We start from the raw sequence: 16,252 nt of genomic DNA, 5'->3' as shown, positions 1-16,252 counted from the left end.
TAATTGCATACCGGTGTCACTCTTGGTGGCACATGGAATTCTCCATTCTTTGCATGTCTGAACTTGTCTCCTTCACGTCTGGGCTCATGATGGATGTGTTTCAGAGAAGCAGTATCAGCGGAGTGTCTGCTGTGATAACAGCTCTTGGTGAAGGTACAGTTAACTGTTCAAAACCATGCAGTAGATTAGTTAAGAGCTGATGTGGAGCAGGGTCAGGAAGACACACAAGACTATCCCTAGTCATGATACAAATTATGCTGAAATTGTCTCTCTTCCACTGAGGGCTTGTAGCAGCTGCACTGTTCTTTGAATGCTTCTTCCAAAGAAGTCACTAAAAGAGGAAAGTCCAAAACATTCCTGTTTTATTCATTGTTCTGAGAAAATTGTTGGCTGTTGCACCTCATGCTTTTACATGCCACCTTGTACCATATTAACACATATTTAAAAATACCTGATTCTACCAGAACTGGTTCATTGGAACTTTTCACTGATGTTTCTTAGAAAAGTCGTCTAGAAAGAAACTGGTATCTTTGATCTTACATTGCTACAGCAGTCTTCAGCATTTCCACAGTTCATTGTGTATCCTCCTTATCCTCTACCTCCTCTTTCTTTTAGGTCAATGTCATAGCTTTCTTCTGCTCCCTGACCCTATGTGCATGACACAGATGAGCTGTCTGCCAGCTAACTGTGTTTCTCAGGGCTCCCAAAGCAGAAAGGAAATACCACGCACTAATTGAAGACTGGCCATATTGTTACTAGTCCAAGTACATATCCGAGGGAGGATGTAAGGTCCTGCATTGAGTGAAATACAGCTGCATACCACCTGCCCATTTACTCTGCCCATCTCGTGATGTGTAGCCATGAATTCTTCAGTTGTTTTGAAGATCTTAAGCTTAATGACAACTTGTTTTCTTGAGTGGAGGCTGATCCACATCTTGTCTAAAGATTACTGCTGCTGTTTGAGAGCTTGGGGAAATGTTGATGGTCCCCTTCAGTGAAGTGTTGCCGGCATTCCTGTACTTCACTATTAAGAGTGCTGTGGGTCCTGTTTCAAGTGGTTGAGCAGTCTGCCCCCCAGATGGCCAGAACTTCAACAGGAGTGTTTTCTCCTTATTGTTTACAAGACCAATTAGCTCTGGCATTGCATTGATTATTTTCTACACGAATGACTGAAAACTTCTCAAAGTGAGGAAAAGTCAGCTGTTGAACCAGATAAAAGCAGGCTAAATCACCTATAGCTTGGGAGATCTGCTAATTATATCTTTAGTAACATTATAGTGAAAGGAAAAAATATTTTCATAGTGGACACATACAAAAAATGTCAAATATTATGGCATTTCAGTTATAAATTACTTTCATTCTGGAATAGTACCTTATTTCTGGTTTTCTAGTTTATCTGTCTTAAAAGCCATTTATCTGTCTTGCATTGTTTTGGTCTGGGTTTGCTGTGCCTCTGAAACATGATGAGTAGTCATACATTCTCATACTGTAGTCCACAAAACTAGGCCTGTGTCCTTTAGAGAAAGCTAAATGTGTCAGAGATCATACTCAATGAGCTGAGCATATCTTTAGGATTATATGTGCTTTGGGATATGTATGGATTTATCTTTGTAAATGTTAAAGAACATTGCATGGAGAAAATAGGGTGTCCATTTAAGTCACCATCTGGTTCCTGTATTCAACTATGTACTGGAAAATTTAAACCAGACTCTTTTGTTTGTCATCTTGTATCTTCTTTTTCTGCTTCTGGAAATACTGCCAGAAGTTGTGGCTGCTTCTCCTTTCTTATTGTTTGCTGTTCTTGCACTTTAGGAACTCTGAATTCTTTAAGCCAAAACTAGATTCAAAGTCCCACTCTAGACTTAGAACAAGAAATTAAAGAGTTAACATTGTCTTTAGTGTTGCATTAGGCACAGTGTTTAGGTTCCTAAAGGGAAAAGATCAAACTTCAATCATGTTTCAGATTTTCTGTGGATTCAGGAATATCACACTATATCAGTTAAACTCTTTAAGTATTGGAAAGTTTGCTCTACAACCATGAGAGCTGAAATGTTTCTAATGTCTCTATGTTGCTAATGAAAATTTGAATTTTTCAGTTTGTGGATGTGCCATGTTAGCCACATAAGCATGCCAAATGATAGCCTTGGACTGTACCTTTGGCACAGCTCATGGTGCCCTGAGTAGCATTCACTCAAAGCTGAAGTAATGCTGCCACATGAAACACTTCATACTAAAGGGTAATTATGGGGCATTTGAAAAAGACTAGAGGATGATTAACATTTGTATAAACAGAAAGAATCTGGATTCTGGGGATAGAATTGGAGCAGTTCTGTATAAATTAATTTTCTGGTTTTGTTAATCTGGCAAGTGGTTTATTGCGAAAAGGGCTCAAGATCAAAGTGCAGGAAAATAATCACACCATCTAGAAGATTTAACTCTTTTAGAAACCTTTAGCTTGCTCAAAGTAGTGTGCTACAAACTTTGCCCATAATGGACCCATTTCTCAGTTCATATGAACTGTCTGGGCTACCTCAAGAACAAATTGCTTCGTTCTTCGTATCAGTCTGCTTAGCTCTCCACTATATTTGTCCTGAGTCAGGTATTGGCTCTTCCAGGCAAATCTCACTATATCTCTTTCAGTCTTTGTTTTTTCACATCGTAAACTGGCTCTTTTTACCTGTTGTCATCAGGAGTCACCTAAGTCTGCTGTTTGCAGTCATGCACCTTTTGTAGAGTGCAAAACATCTTGTTTGTTAAGACTGCTCAGCTGCAGCAGCTCCCTTCCCTTGTGTCTGGCAGGATTTTGCTCGAATTCTCACAGGTTAGGACAGGCAATCCAGGGTGCAGCCAATTGCTGAAGGTTCCCTTCTATCTGAGCCGAATTGTAGTTATTCTGTGCATTCTTCAGTTACCCTGTCTGCTTTTGCTGTCTTGTCATGTCAGACACAAAGGCTTCTGGGGTCCTTCCCTGAGGATCCCGTTTGGGAGGACCTAAACAGAATCAGTGGAAAGCGTAGGTTTATGAGTAACCTGAATTCATCTGCCTGCTTGGATAGTGAGGATGCCAAATGTTCTGTCTTAAATGTGTCTGATACCAGAGTGTTGACAAGCCATTACAGCAGGCAGGGTGCAAGTACAGCAGGTAAAGCTGAACCTGCTTTTCATTAGAGGATCACTAATCTTAGGGCATTGCCTTGCATACATCTTGGACTTTAAGGATTAAAATGTCTGAAACAGGGAACTACTTAAGTCTATCTAACAGTTTTTCTCTGCTGAGGAGGGGTGAATCTGCTGTCTTTATCCACCTCTTTCCCGCTTCCTTGTAGCTGGCTGTGCTCTTCCACAGCTTGCTTTGCGTGAGCTTTCATCACATATTTCTGAGAGCCAGTGCAATTCACTAGCCCAGGGAAAATGTTAAATTTTTCTCAGCAAGAGGCCTGCTGAGTGGCAGAGCTGGTACAAGGGGTAGTTCAGAGCCATGTGGCCACCAGCAAGTGATGGGAAAGGTGGAAGAGGAGTGAGCCTGTCCCTTTCAGCAGGAGTAAAAGTTTAAGTTCGCTTAGCTGCATGTTGAACTTCATCATCAGGAAGACAGAATTAATGCATCCAGTTGTTAGAATAAGAAAATACATGCTAGTAATTTATAAAATGTATAAAATACTGAAATAATATATGCTAGTATATAATGAGATTGAGCCAGACCTTGGTACAAAGCCACAGTATTAAAAGCTACTTATGCCCAAGACTCCATGTAGAACAGGTTCTTATGTTGATCCATGATACAGATTTTACCATTATCCTCTTTAAACTATTTACTGGAAAATCCTACTGGTGAAGTTGCAGTATTATCAATGCTCATGTTTATGTTCACTTTTTGGTAAAATTGCAGTTCCTGTAGACAGCATGAGAACACACAGATTTTTATTTTGGGGGGCTTTTAGTTTTTTTGTTGTTTTCTACAAAGTTGCAATCCTTTGTGGATATAGAGAGGATACAAAATATGTGGTACTTACACCAGAAGCACTAAAAAACTAAAGGCCAGCAAAGACTCTTCCAACTCTTAAAAAAAAAAAGAAATTAAGTTGTTCTGTTGTATTTGCAGGAGACTGATTTACAGCTCTATGCCTTTATGACTCTTGAATGACTTCATGACTGTAATAGAAAAACAACCTGTGGAAATTGTGTGTCCTACCATAATTCAGAGGGGACAGCTGCATTGCTTAGGGCTTCAGTCTGCTTGGATACTGGTTGTACATAAAAAAATATGGGAATAGGGAACTTTAATGTATATTCATCAAGGCAATCCTTGTGTTTCTGGGAAGCTAATAATGTGACTTTTTGGAGCAGATTTCATACACCAGCTGCAGTAAATATTCTCCTACTGCTTTGGGCATTTTTATAGCTGTCACAATGTTGTGACAACATTCTAGATAGCTACTTCTTATGTTGAAAGCAGCCTAGATACAGCAGCAATGACTGCAATTCCGGCTAAGTCCTAAATATTTATTGGCTTCCTGGGTAGGTTTTACAGCCTTCACTGAGCTGTAGGCTTCTATGTCTAGGCTGCTGTCAGTATGGAAGATAACTGGTTTTAAGATAATTCAGGTGTGTCTACACTTCATGCACAGCACTGACAGCGGCATTAACACATCATTTAGTATTCCTGGAGTTTGCATCACTCCAGGTTGTGTGTCATCTGTTAGCCACATACAAACCAGAAACAGCTTTAATATGTGCTGTAAAAGCCAGGGAAGTACAAAGCAGCTGCCTCCATGTTTCTCAAGGTAGGCCATTTTTATCCAGAAAATGGTACCTTCTTAGACTGTACCACATGCACAAAATTCTTTCTCCTCTATATCTGAAACATGAGAAACAGTCTGCCTCGGGTAGTAAAAGACAATAAACTATTCACAGGACAAGCCAATCTGTAGGAAAGGCGTAGGATTTTGCTAGTGGCATGGTCTCAGTAGCAGTACAAGCTAGGCAAGAATTTGAGGTCTAGTAGAGCAGAAATTATGCTGAATGGTCAAAGTACTTCCTGTTAGGCTTCTTCTTAGTGAGCTGTTCTTTTAAAATTACTTAGGAATTTGTTATTAGCTCTTTTTTAGTAGATGAATTAAGTGTTAGTTCAGCTGTAAATGAACATGATTAACATGGAGACTGCAATCTCCATTCTTAGGCATATGGTTATGAGCAAGTTTGTTCCACTGCAAGGGCATGGTAGAGTGTGTGTATCTCACTACCCTGTGCTGTGGGGTCAGATTTAAACACTCCATGATTTGCTTCATTTGTTACTGGAACTTGAGATGCAGTAATTTGTGGTAGCAACTAAAGTGGCAGTTGTGGATTCTAGTTTTCACTCATTCTGACTGGTACCTTCCTTCTTTTCTTTCTTTCTTCATCATGCAACATTGAGCTCTATTTACTCAGCTGTGGCCTGGGGACAGGAAGGAGCAACGTGGTCATGCACCAAAACTGCCCTTGTTTATTCCCAGCAGCTCTTGGCAGACAATGTGGTACATGGGCAGATGTAATTTTCTGCATGGTCTTCACTGACCTTGCTGTAGGGGATAGGAAAACAGTGATCACAGCAAACTGAAGACACCTCCAAAGGTCTGTGGTGATCCCACTTCCTGTATAAAAGGTACACAACTATAGTTTGAAAAAATGGTATGATTTGTTGGTCAGGCGCCTGGGGTGTCTACAGGCTAAGTTGTGTTACAGCCTAAAAAAGTCTGCCTGTGTACTTCACTGAATAATTTGGTACCATCTCCCCAGGCATTAGAAACAAAGTGTTTCTTTAGAGCAGGAACTTTAAAACTTCTTCAGCTTTATGGGCAGTTTCTAGTATAAATGGACCATTTGCCCAAAGATTGAAACTGTAATTAATTCCACTCTTATTGACAACAAATTTAATTCTCTAATGAGCTGGTTTGGAGAGGATCTCTGCCACCCTTTCCCAAATTCCTTCTGAGTAGACTTCGACTTTTATTCTATATTGTTTTGTTGTTTTATGGTGGAGGAGTAAGGATGATGCTGTGATTTGGTAAGAAGAAAGAAAAAGACAGCATGAATTATTATAAGTTTTTGAAATGTGTTATTTCTGCCAAATGAGAGGTCTCTATTTATGCCTCAAAACTAATGCTCTCTTAGGGCCTAGTTACCTTCTCAAGCTGATTTTGTCTATCAATCAGACAGGGACTGAGAAAAAAGTCAGATACTGATAGACGTTGATGAGGTTCCCTCTCAGTTGTCTCTTCTCAAGTTGAGCAGGCCCAAGTCACTCAGCCTGTGCTTGTAAGAGAGATTCCGCAGACCCTTATAACCTTTGTCACCCTCCACTGGACCTGGTCCAGGAGCTCCATGTCTCTCTTGTCTTGAGGATCTCAGAACTGGACACAGTGCTCCTCATGTGTCTTCACCAGGGCTGAGTAGAGGGGCAGGATCACCTTCCTGGACCTACTGGCAATGCTCTTCCTAATACATCTCAGGATACCATCAGCTTTCTTAGCCACAAGGGCACTGCTGGCTCAGGGACAGCTTGTTGTCCATCAGATCCCCAGGTCCTTCTCCACAGAGTTGCTTTCCAGCAGGTCAGCCCTCAGCCTATGCTGGTGCATGGGGTTGTTCTTGTCCAGGTGGAGGACCCTATACTTGCCTTTTTAAAATTTCCACTGGTTCCTCTCTGCCCATGTCTTCAACCTGTTGAGGTCTTACTGGACGGCAGCCCAGGTAGCCAAGAGGGCCAATGGCTTCCTGGCCTGTATCAGCAATAGTGTGACTAGCAGGACCAGGGCAGTGATTGTCCCCCTGTACCCAGTACACTGACTGTACTCAGCAGTGGTGAGGCCACACTTTGAACCTTGCATCCAGTTTGGGCCCCTCACTGCAAGAAAGACATTGAGGTGCTGGATTGTGTCCAGAGAAGGGCAATGGAGCTGATGAAGGGTCTGGAGCACAAGTCTTAGGAGAAATAGCTGAGGGAGCTGGTGTAGTTCAGCCTGGAGAAAAGGAGGCTCAGGGGAAACCTTACTGCTCTCTACATGTACCTGAATAGAGGTTGTAGAGAGATGGGGGTCAGTCTCTCCTTCCAAGTTGCGAGGTTAGAGAAAATGCCTAACCTTTTGGTTAGTTGCACCAGGGAAAGTTTAGATTGGATATTAGGAAATATTTCTTCCCTGAAAGTGTGGTCAAGCATTAGAATTCCTCCCCCCACCCCCCTTCCCCACCAGGGAAGTGATGGAATCACCATCTTTGGAGGTGTGTCAAAACCTTGCAGATGTGATGCTTAGGGATATGGTTCAATGGTGGACTTGGCAGTGTTGGTTAATGGTTGGACCTTGCTGATTCTGTGATTCTGAGTTGTGGCTGTCATCTGAAACAAGGTTAATTATTTGGGTAAGAGCCTAATGAAGACTAATGTGTTTGTGGCAAAAGAACTTACGCTCTGTACCTCAGTCCCACTGCCAGTGCCCTTGAGATCCCCTCCCTGACTACTGCTTGGCTCTACTTCCACCGCTGGCTCTTTCTTCCATACTTTGCATTCTTCTGTATATAGACGTACTGCAAAATTGCTGCTGTTCAGCTAGTCCTCTTCTTAGTTCCAGTCCACAGCCTTTTGGACTGTGAACATACAATCATGTAGGGCTTTTTGACATCAGGATGTTTCCATTCCCTTGGGATCCTATAAGCTTCCCTAAGAGTCACCTCTTTTAGACTCTTTCTGCTGAGCCACAGAGTTCCTTCTTGACCATTCTTTCACAAAGCTGCTCTCTAAAACATAAATAACTTGATTTGTTTTCTTGTGTTTTTTGGATCTTTGTTCTGTGCTTCCTATAATACAGTGACCAGATTTGTACACATTATTCCAAAAGAGACCATCCAGCTGCCTTACTGAATGCCAGAGTAATAACGTCTGTGGTTTATACTCTGTAGCCTTCCATACACAACCCGAAAACCTTGTTTGCCTTTGTTACTGCTGCCAGATGTTCTGTGGATGATTTTCAAGTGTATTGTGGGGAATGTCACCATGCCAGTGAATTTCAGCAAATTTAAGCAACTTTGAAATTATTCCTTTTTCCACATGGTTATATTCAAGTCAAACCAAACTGTGTTCTCACTTGAAACTGCCCTGTTTTGGTTACCCCTTTTTCACACTGAATCACTCACTACCTGTTACCAGTTTCTCTGCAGGAGGCTGTACAATAGGATTTCCCCTTCATCAGGCCTCTTTCAGATGGTGCTGGAAACTCCATCTACAGAGCCCAGCTCTGAAAGTCAGGAACAGTTATATTGTCTTTAATACTCAGACTACTTGAATTGCGAGTAAAGGGACTAGGAGGCTTTTTTCCTAGAGAGGAAGCAAGGGGAGGGAGCAGCCTATAAAAGAATTACAATGTTCTCACCTCTCTTTTCCTGCAGATTTGCTGACAGCACAGGAATACCACTGCCTGCTGCAGTTGCTCTGCCCTGACTTCCCAATGGAACTCACTCAGAAAGCAGCTAGGTGAGTCCTCATTCTCTCTTTAAAGGCAAGATTAGTCCTACATGCATGGACTTAGGCACTAGACCTGTGGGTAAAGGTAGGAACAAGGTCCTTCAGCTTTTAAGGTTTTGGGGAAGAGACACCATCTTTTGAGGTTAAGAACAGGGTGTTTCTCTAGCAGTGTGAAAGAGTATATATTTAAGATATACAAAGACTGAAATATCAATGCAGAATGCTGCTGTTGGCTCTATGTTCAGATGAGTTGCAGATAAAAGAATGTTAGCCAATATGTTTCTAACTGACATGTTTTTCAAACTCGATTTCAAATAGTGTTTACCATTCTAAAATGTGTTCCCCCTTGCCCCAGCTTCTATGGTTGATCACATTTAAACACACTAACCTCTGAAAGATTGCCAGTGTTTTAAAGTATGGTAAGAGCATGGCAGCTAATCTGTTTGAAATTTTATTTTAATCTAGACAAGGCAAAAAGCTGATAATTGGCTCAGGGCATTGATACTGCGATATGGGGTATTTTACTGATGGTGCCTGCTGATTCCAGTCCAACCCAGGCAGCTGATTATTAACTATCTGATATGGAAAATGTAACAAGTACACGCATCTGTTCAGTTGCTTGTCCCCCAGTGCCAAACTAAGAAAGAACACTAGTCTCCTAGCAGGCTAGTGTTCAATCTATCTGCTGCTTCCTTTCATGGAGGTATACAAGCACCAGCCCCATGTGCTGGTGTGTATTTCATAGGGCTCCAGCTGAACTGAGCAGGAATTTGTGATGGTGCATGCAATGAAGGAGACTTCAGCATATCTACACATGTTGTGATGTTTGTGTCAAGGAATTTAGTCCACAAGGCTTCTGTAAACTAGAGGCCCCATTCAGGGGCCGGCTGCACTGTTGTGCATGTGTCATAGAGACAGACAAGCTGGCTTTGGCAGCAGGTGTTGGAGAGATACAAGATCTCTGTCAGAGGCACACAAGCTCAGGTGGGGGTGATCTCACTCCTACTTTTGTCTGGCTAGAGATTTAGTTGCACATTGCTAGCTCTGTAACAAGCTAATCTAATTGAACAATTTTAACAAATCTTTGTCATATTTCTAAACCATTTTTCCCTTTGCTTACAACTGTTGCTCACTCTCTTGTCCTTTTTCTGGTCTATACTTCCCATTGTCCTCCTTGGTCTCTGCCTGTTAGAAGGCTGAGCTCTGCAGACTTTCTTAGAGCACCAGTTGACCTAGTCTTTGCAAAACATGAGTATCACATGCAAACCTAGAGACATTGTTCCTTCTTCAGTCTACATGCCCCCAACAGTTTTGTTGCTAATTTTCTTAGTAAAAGAACTAAATAAAGTAGCAGCGGGAGAAGCCACAACATTCGGTGGCACAGCCAGGACCTGCATTGGTACTGCTGGGAATAGGGCAGCCATAGCTCTAGCCTTAGTGCTGCATGACTGAGATGATCTCACAGCATGGTGCAGTCCACTCATGCAGGAGCTGTTGCTATGCTCTGATAACAAACAATAGGACTAAGATCAGGATATGTCAGAACATTAGAATGGAGGCTACAACAATATAGGTTTTATTCATGTAACATCAGAGAGCTCTATTTTCCTATTCCTGGTCCAGAAGTCATACCCAAAAAATGAACTAGGATATCTGTGTCTGTGAGATTTCTTAGATTTTCTTTTTTTTAATTGTTATAGCCATTAGCAGATTAAAGACTTTAATCTACAGAGATACCTTTGATCTTCAGAGACACCTTTAAGCTTTCTGAATCTTGAAATTGCAGGACAGAAAATGAAGGATTTTTTTTCTGATTTGATGCCATGATTTTAAAATCTGTACCTGAGCACTGATTTTTCTATTGTAAGACAAGCACAAGGAACTCACTGCCCACATTTGAGTAGTGACAGCCCCGTAGTTCACAGCTCCTATGCTGTTTTATTTGGTCTGTGAGCTCATGTTGCACTGATCAGTACTAATGGAACTGGGACTTGCAATTCAGTACTTGTGTTGTTAAAAGATTGCCTAAGAGTGCAGACTGTTTTGTATGTTTTGCTTATTTTTGCCTCCATGTCTCAGTAAATAAACCAAGTCTCTGAAAATCATTTGAGCCAGCCTGGCTTTAAGACAGATTGTGTCTTTTATGGCAGAAAATGGTAAAAGTCCTTGCAACTTGCCTGGTCCAGAGTTTTTCCTGGGAACATCCTGTCTAATCTGGATTTCTGAGATTTTAACCACAATCAGGAGACCATAAAATTTCCCCACTGGCACAATAGTAAGGCTTTCCTGCCAACCAAACCCACTTGAACCCTGAGAAGCCACTATACCCTCTACCAGAATGCGTCAAGTGTAGGCATTTTTCTTCAGTCCTTTCCAAAGTTCCTCCTTGATTTTCATTATTCACTGAGTGCCAACGACTAACTTTTTAAATACATCTGTAGCCTCAGGATTTAAAGTCTAATTTGGACAAGAAAAAAAATTCCTTTGAAATACGAGATACCTGATGAACTCTTTTGAGTTGCAGTTCATACTTTCAGATTTTGTCCTCAATTTTGGTCCTGTTTTCTAGGTTACAGTCCATAGCTAGGTTTTTCTTGCCAAATACTTCAAGGAAGAGGTGCAGATATGTTGCATGTGATGCCTTCTCAGCTTCCTTGAGTGCTTAGTCTGCTGGCTATGTGGGGGAATTGCCAGTTGCAGTCAATATCCTCATTGTATTGGATTTAAAGACTTCTCAACATTTCCGGTGTGCAAACCCCTGGCCAAGCGGAGTGAGTAACCCAGCACCAGAGTGCACCTGCTTCTATTTAGATGCTCCTCTGTCACATATGTGCTGTACAGGCTTCCTCAGAGGCTCCTTGCTGTCTTTAACAGCAAAATCTGTCCAGTAAATTCTCATACTTCTGCATACTTTCTCATGCTCTCCTCCAAGTAAGAGGCTGGAACTTGGTGCTGCAGAGCACTGCCATTGACCAGAATTTTAGATTTAACAAGTGAAATGGGTTTCTTGTTAGGAAGGTGATGTAATATTGTCTCTCTGCATAACAGATATGTAAAACCACTCTCCACTGTTGTTTTCCTGCATCTTAGAGCTTTGGTGCTTTGAGGGTATCAGGGAGACAGACCATCATTTCAAAGGAGGGAGTGCAGCTCATCAGTGATGTGGCCAATTGCATTTCCAGTGCTTAAATAGTGGTTGGAAATGCCAGTGGCTGAGTAGTTTTGCCTGAGAGATGAAGATGCTCTGCCTGCCAGCTTCAAAGTCATTTCCTTGATGTGGCCACTGACAATCTCAATAACATGCTTATTAGTGAGAATTAAGAACTGAAGCTACTGCTTCTTTAGACAGGAGGAGAGGAGGCTTCTGGAATGTAATAAATAAATCAGAAGCACTTTGACATCTTCAAAGGGTTTTGTTTTAAATACTGGCTTTTCTCCTGGGGACCCTCTTAGCCCCAGTCTTTCTTCTTTGAGATAATTAATTCAAGCTGCTCTACATGTTTGATTTTGCCACAGTGAACAGAACTGGTCTGAGTGGCAGGGAAGTGGAAGTCTTGCAAGATCCTATGTTCTTCTAGGTCAGCCTCCCACACAGCTCCCTAGAGTCTTTTACATGAGACAGAACAGTGTTTCTCCAGCAATGTGTTTAGACAATTGATGCTGCAGGAGTTGGTGTGCAGATTACATCTGGGCCTGTGTTCAAAAGGGTCCTGTTGGATAAGCCATACTTTGGCTGTAATGAACTGACAATCCCCATATGGCACAGTATGCCAGATGCTGACTGTACAGGTTCAGTAGACCTAGATGCAGTTGAAAACACCAATTGCCTTTCTTTAGCATTGCCTTAATACTCTGGGTTTTTCCCCATCAAATTGGAGTATTTTCTTCTGTTTTCAGTCTAAGCTGTCATTGATTAGATGAATTTGATTTTCTCCACTTCAGAGACTGACCGTTTCATCCTTAGGCAGTGGTGGCAGTAACCAGAGTATTGTTTTTGTTTTAATTTTTGCCCTGAAATCCACAGTTTTTTCCCTTAAAGGAAGAGCTGGACTTTGCTATCACTTACATTTCATGTTTATGGCCTGTGGCTGGTATTTTCCGTATTCAAGAAATGTGCTTCAAAATAGGGATGCATGTAGCTCCCTACATTCACCTACAACTTAGCAGGGACACAGAAGACTCTCCCTGGCCCAGGAAGTCTTCAGTTGCCACAACATTTGACTTGACAGTCAAATAATAGACCTAATATGAAAAGAGACTGATTCTTTTATCAGGAAGGGAGGATAGGATGTTCACAAAGTGCAGTTAGGAAGCTGAATGTTGGTGCAATGTTATTTCCTCTGTAGTCAAGTAGCGTTTGTTTGAGTATAGATGGTGAATTGCAACTGTTCTGAAATATGTCCCAGTTTGATGACATCAGATATACAGAGGAATAGCATGAGTCTCATTCTGCTTGCACCAGTTTACTACTTGTAAACTGTAACTGTCCTGTAGTCACATTTAGTCAGAAGCTGGACTCTGATGATCCTTGTTGATCCCTTCCAACCTCAGGATATTCTACAATTCTGTATAACCATGTGAACCAGCCTTGCAGTTTTTGTAACAGTGTTTGTTCCATCGTGTTCACCAGGCTTTGAATGTCGCACTGCTCTGTTCACACTGTAGCTGAAGTGTGTGGTTGACATTCAGTATCTTCTCCTTGCTTCAGGTTCTTAAGCTGCCTTCAATTGACATTAGGGTGTCTCCACATCCATGCCACAATGGGTGTTCCCATTTCTCTCTCCTAACTTCTTATATTGGGCCACTAGAAATCCTCAATTGTGCATAGTTACCTGGCTGCACTTTCTCAGGGTCTGGGGTTCATGGTTACAGACTTTAGGTTTTTTGTAGATGCTAAACTGTTTCTCTCATCTTGTCATAGGATTGTGCTGATGGATGATGCAATGGATTGCCTGATGTCTTTTTCTGATTTCCTCTTTGCTTTCCAGATCCAGTTCTACTACTCAGGTAAATTCCAGGAAGCTGTTGACTTCTCCCATTTGTAGCATTACGACTTTACAGCTTCCCAATTTTTGCAGTTTTTGAAACTTGAAAGGATATGGGTTTTTTTCACAGACAATATATAGCTAATGGACTCTACTGATGAAAAGCATCACAGATGTCAAGAGATTAGGAGACTTAATGAGGAGACTCCAAATTGTTGTGAATAACGACACACCCACAACTGCTATGTCTGATGAATTTATTTGTCTTGGCCTTGAGACATGAATTTCCAGCTTTATCTACATTATGTTAACAGCTAACAATTAGCTTTTACTAGGAATATTTTTCCCTTTCTTTAAGGAAATTATTCAATCCTGCTGGGTATAGCATAGGAAAAGCCCACCAGCTGGTGCCTTTAAAGGAAAAGTAGCTGGACAAATTGATATAATTCTTCCCGTTCATATTTGCTCAACTATGAGCTGGTTTCAGCTCAGTGAGTTTCTGAACTGGGTATAATTCCCATGGGTTTAGGAAACCTCAGTGGACTCCACTCCCAAGAACTTCTCTAGCCTCCCCTTGAAATCACATAGAATTGTAACCTGCACACCTTTTGATGAAGAATTGCACAGGTTTGGCACGTGTCCTGTGAAGATCCACCTCTTTTGTTTGATTTGAGACCCCCTAGTTGGAAAGCAAATGGAACAGGTAATCCATATGAACAGTCTTCATATTGTTGATCATTTATTGTATTCTATCCCACTTCCTCAGTCTGCATTTTAACTAGATAGGATACTTCTAAAATTCTTGGCAGGAAAGGTACGAATCAAGTAATATTGGTTTGTGTGAGATTATTTCCTCATGCTCACCACACATATACGTCTGTAAAATCCCAAGGTATTTTTAAACTTCAGGAGACAAGGTAGAGAAACTTGGATGAGCATTCAGGTGCTTGTCCTCTACGGGGAGACTGCTTTAATATACATCATCCTGTCACCCTAGCCCCTCTAAATTGTGATTGAGGAATGAGAATCTCATTCAGGACAAAAAGAGGGCAAACAGATATTAGATATGCTCCCTAGCACTGGCTAGTGTGCCACTTTCTCATCTTCTGGCACACAGCACTTTCTAAAATAAAGCTCATGGATTTCTGTCCACTCACACTGAAATGGCTCCCTCTGATGGACGTAGCTCACAATTGGCCTCGACCAGGCAAAATGGGCCAGGTTTGGATACACAGAAACACTGGCTAGAAGCTGTTGTGAGCATAGTCTGTGGTCAGAGAGTAAACTTGGGTGGCCTTCTGATTTGATTCAACCTGTGAGTTCCCATCTTTCTAGCAGTTAGGAGTCTGCTCTTACCACTAATACAAAAATCTTTTTCTCAATATTTCTCTGTATATGCTTCCCTTGTAACTCTGCTGTACATATCACAACTTCATCCATGACATCTTATTGTAAAAAAATGTTCAAATTGGTGATTTTGAGTTGGGCAGAACCAGGCTTGTAATGCCTTTAGTCAGGGACAGAAAATGTGTTTGGAAAGTTTTCTGTGATATAACAAATATTTCCATGGAGCTGCAGAAACTCAGCACAGCCTCAGGGCCTGCTGACATCCTGACTTTCCTCTCCACCCACCTCATGCACAGCATTGCACTTCCATTCACTTAGAGCTTAAATGCCACTGGAGTCCTGGCAAGCTCATTCTTGTGTACACACTCTCAGAGATCCCATCCCTGTCCTGTTCACCCAGGCAGAGTGCACACACAGCCTGTCATACACTCTCCCACCAACCCACACACATGCAAACCACTCCACATGGAATCTAGATTTGTAAACTGCTGACCACATCCATAAACAAACTTGTTTAAAATTAGACTCCTGCAGTAAACAGTGGGTAGTATGAGGAGCCTGGGGAGAGGCTTTCTGCCAACTCTAGCCCTGACCTGCCCTGGCCCTTCTTCTAGATCCTGTGTTATATTTACTTTGGAGCAGCATAGAGACAAGCTGATATACAGCCTGAAGCCCAGCTAACATGCTTCCTTTCTTCCTGTTGCAGTTCAATGTAGTTTGCTCCCAACTTGGATGAATTCTTAATCTAAAACATTTTAGACTTCACTGACTAGTTAGTTTTGTTTTACATTAGTTTTCACGCTTCACTGTTTTATCAGTGTGCTAGCTAGCCTTTGCTCCCTTGGGATGAATCTTCTCGACAGAGTGAGTGACGTCTCATAATCATCCTAAGAAGAAGAAGAAGAAGATAGCAACTTCTATGGAAATAGCTGTATGGGTGTGCATAATATCTGTTCTGAACATGCAGGATGCTGTAGAGTTGTGTTTATTTCCAGTTAGTGCTATGTACAACACAGAACACCAATTTAAGCCACAATCTGGTAGGTCTGGAGGATGCTTTGCTGGTTACAGCCCTGAGTTTGAAATAGCTTTCTGTTCTTTTAGAGTTCCTGGAAAGTGTGGCTGCCATTTATCAAGATCTGCTGGCTGGTAAGAGTCCAAATACTGTGATCGTGCCAACATCATCCTCTGGGCAACATCGGCAGCGCCAGCCCCCAAATGACTGCAACCCACTTGAAGGGGTAGAGGCATCTCTCTTCTACCAGTGCCTGGAGTCCTTGTGTGACAGATCAAAATACAGGTATGAATGGAGTCTAAAATACAAATTTGAAGTCTCTGTCTCTGGAGACCCTTTATAACATTTGAGCTGTGAAGAAAAAAAGGACTTTTAACAAGCCAATACTCCCACATGGCTCTCACTGAA

At 41.7% G+C, this 16,252-nt stretch overlaps 1 protein-coding gene across 1 annotated transcript in view; it reads left to right on the top strand.

Annotated features, from left to right (window-relative positions):
• CSTPP1 (centriolar satellite-associated tubulin polyglutamylase complex regulator 1) overlaps positions 1-16,252 on the top strand; it is a 77,895-nt gene that overhangs the window by 54,901 nt on the left and 6,742 nt on the right. The window contains exons 4-6 of the mRNA XM_012574023.5: positions 8,422-8,506; positions 13,419-13,504; positions 15,934-16,129. Coding sequence (XP_012429477.1) covers positions 8,422-8,506; positions 13,419-13,504; positions 15,934-16,129 — 367 coding nt within the window. The remainder of the gene's footprint in view (positions 1-8,421; positions 8,507-13,418; positions 13,505-15,933; positions 16,130-16,252) is intronic.

This window comes from Taeniopygia guttata, chromosome 5 (assembly GCF_048771995.1).
Source record: "Taeniopygia guttata chromosome 5, bTaeGut7.mat, whole genome shotgun sequence".
NCBI classification, from domain to species: Eukaryota; Metazoa; Chordata; class Aves; order Passeriformes; family Estrildidae; genus Taeniopygia; species Taeniopygia guttata.
Note: the sequence above shows the minus strand (reverse complement) of the source record. Positions and strands in the feature narration are given on the sequence as shown.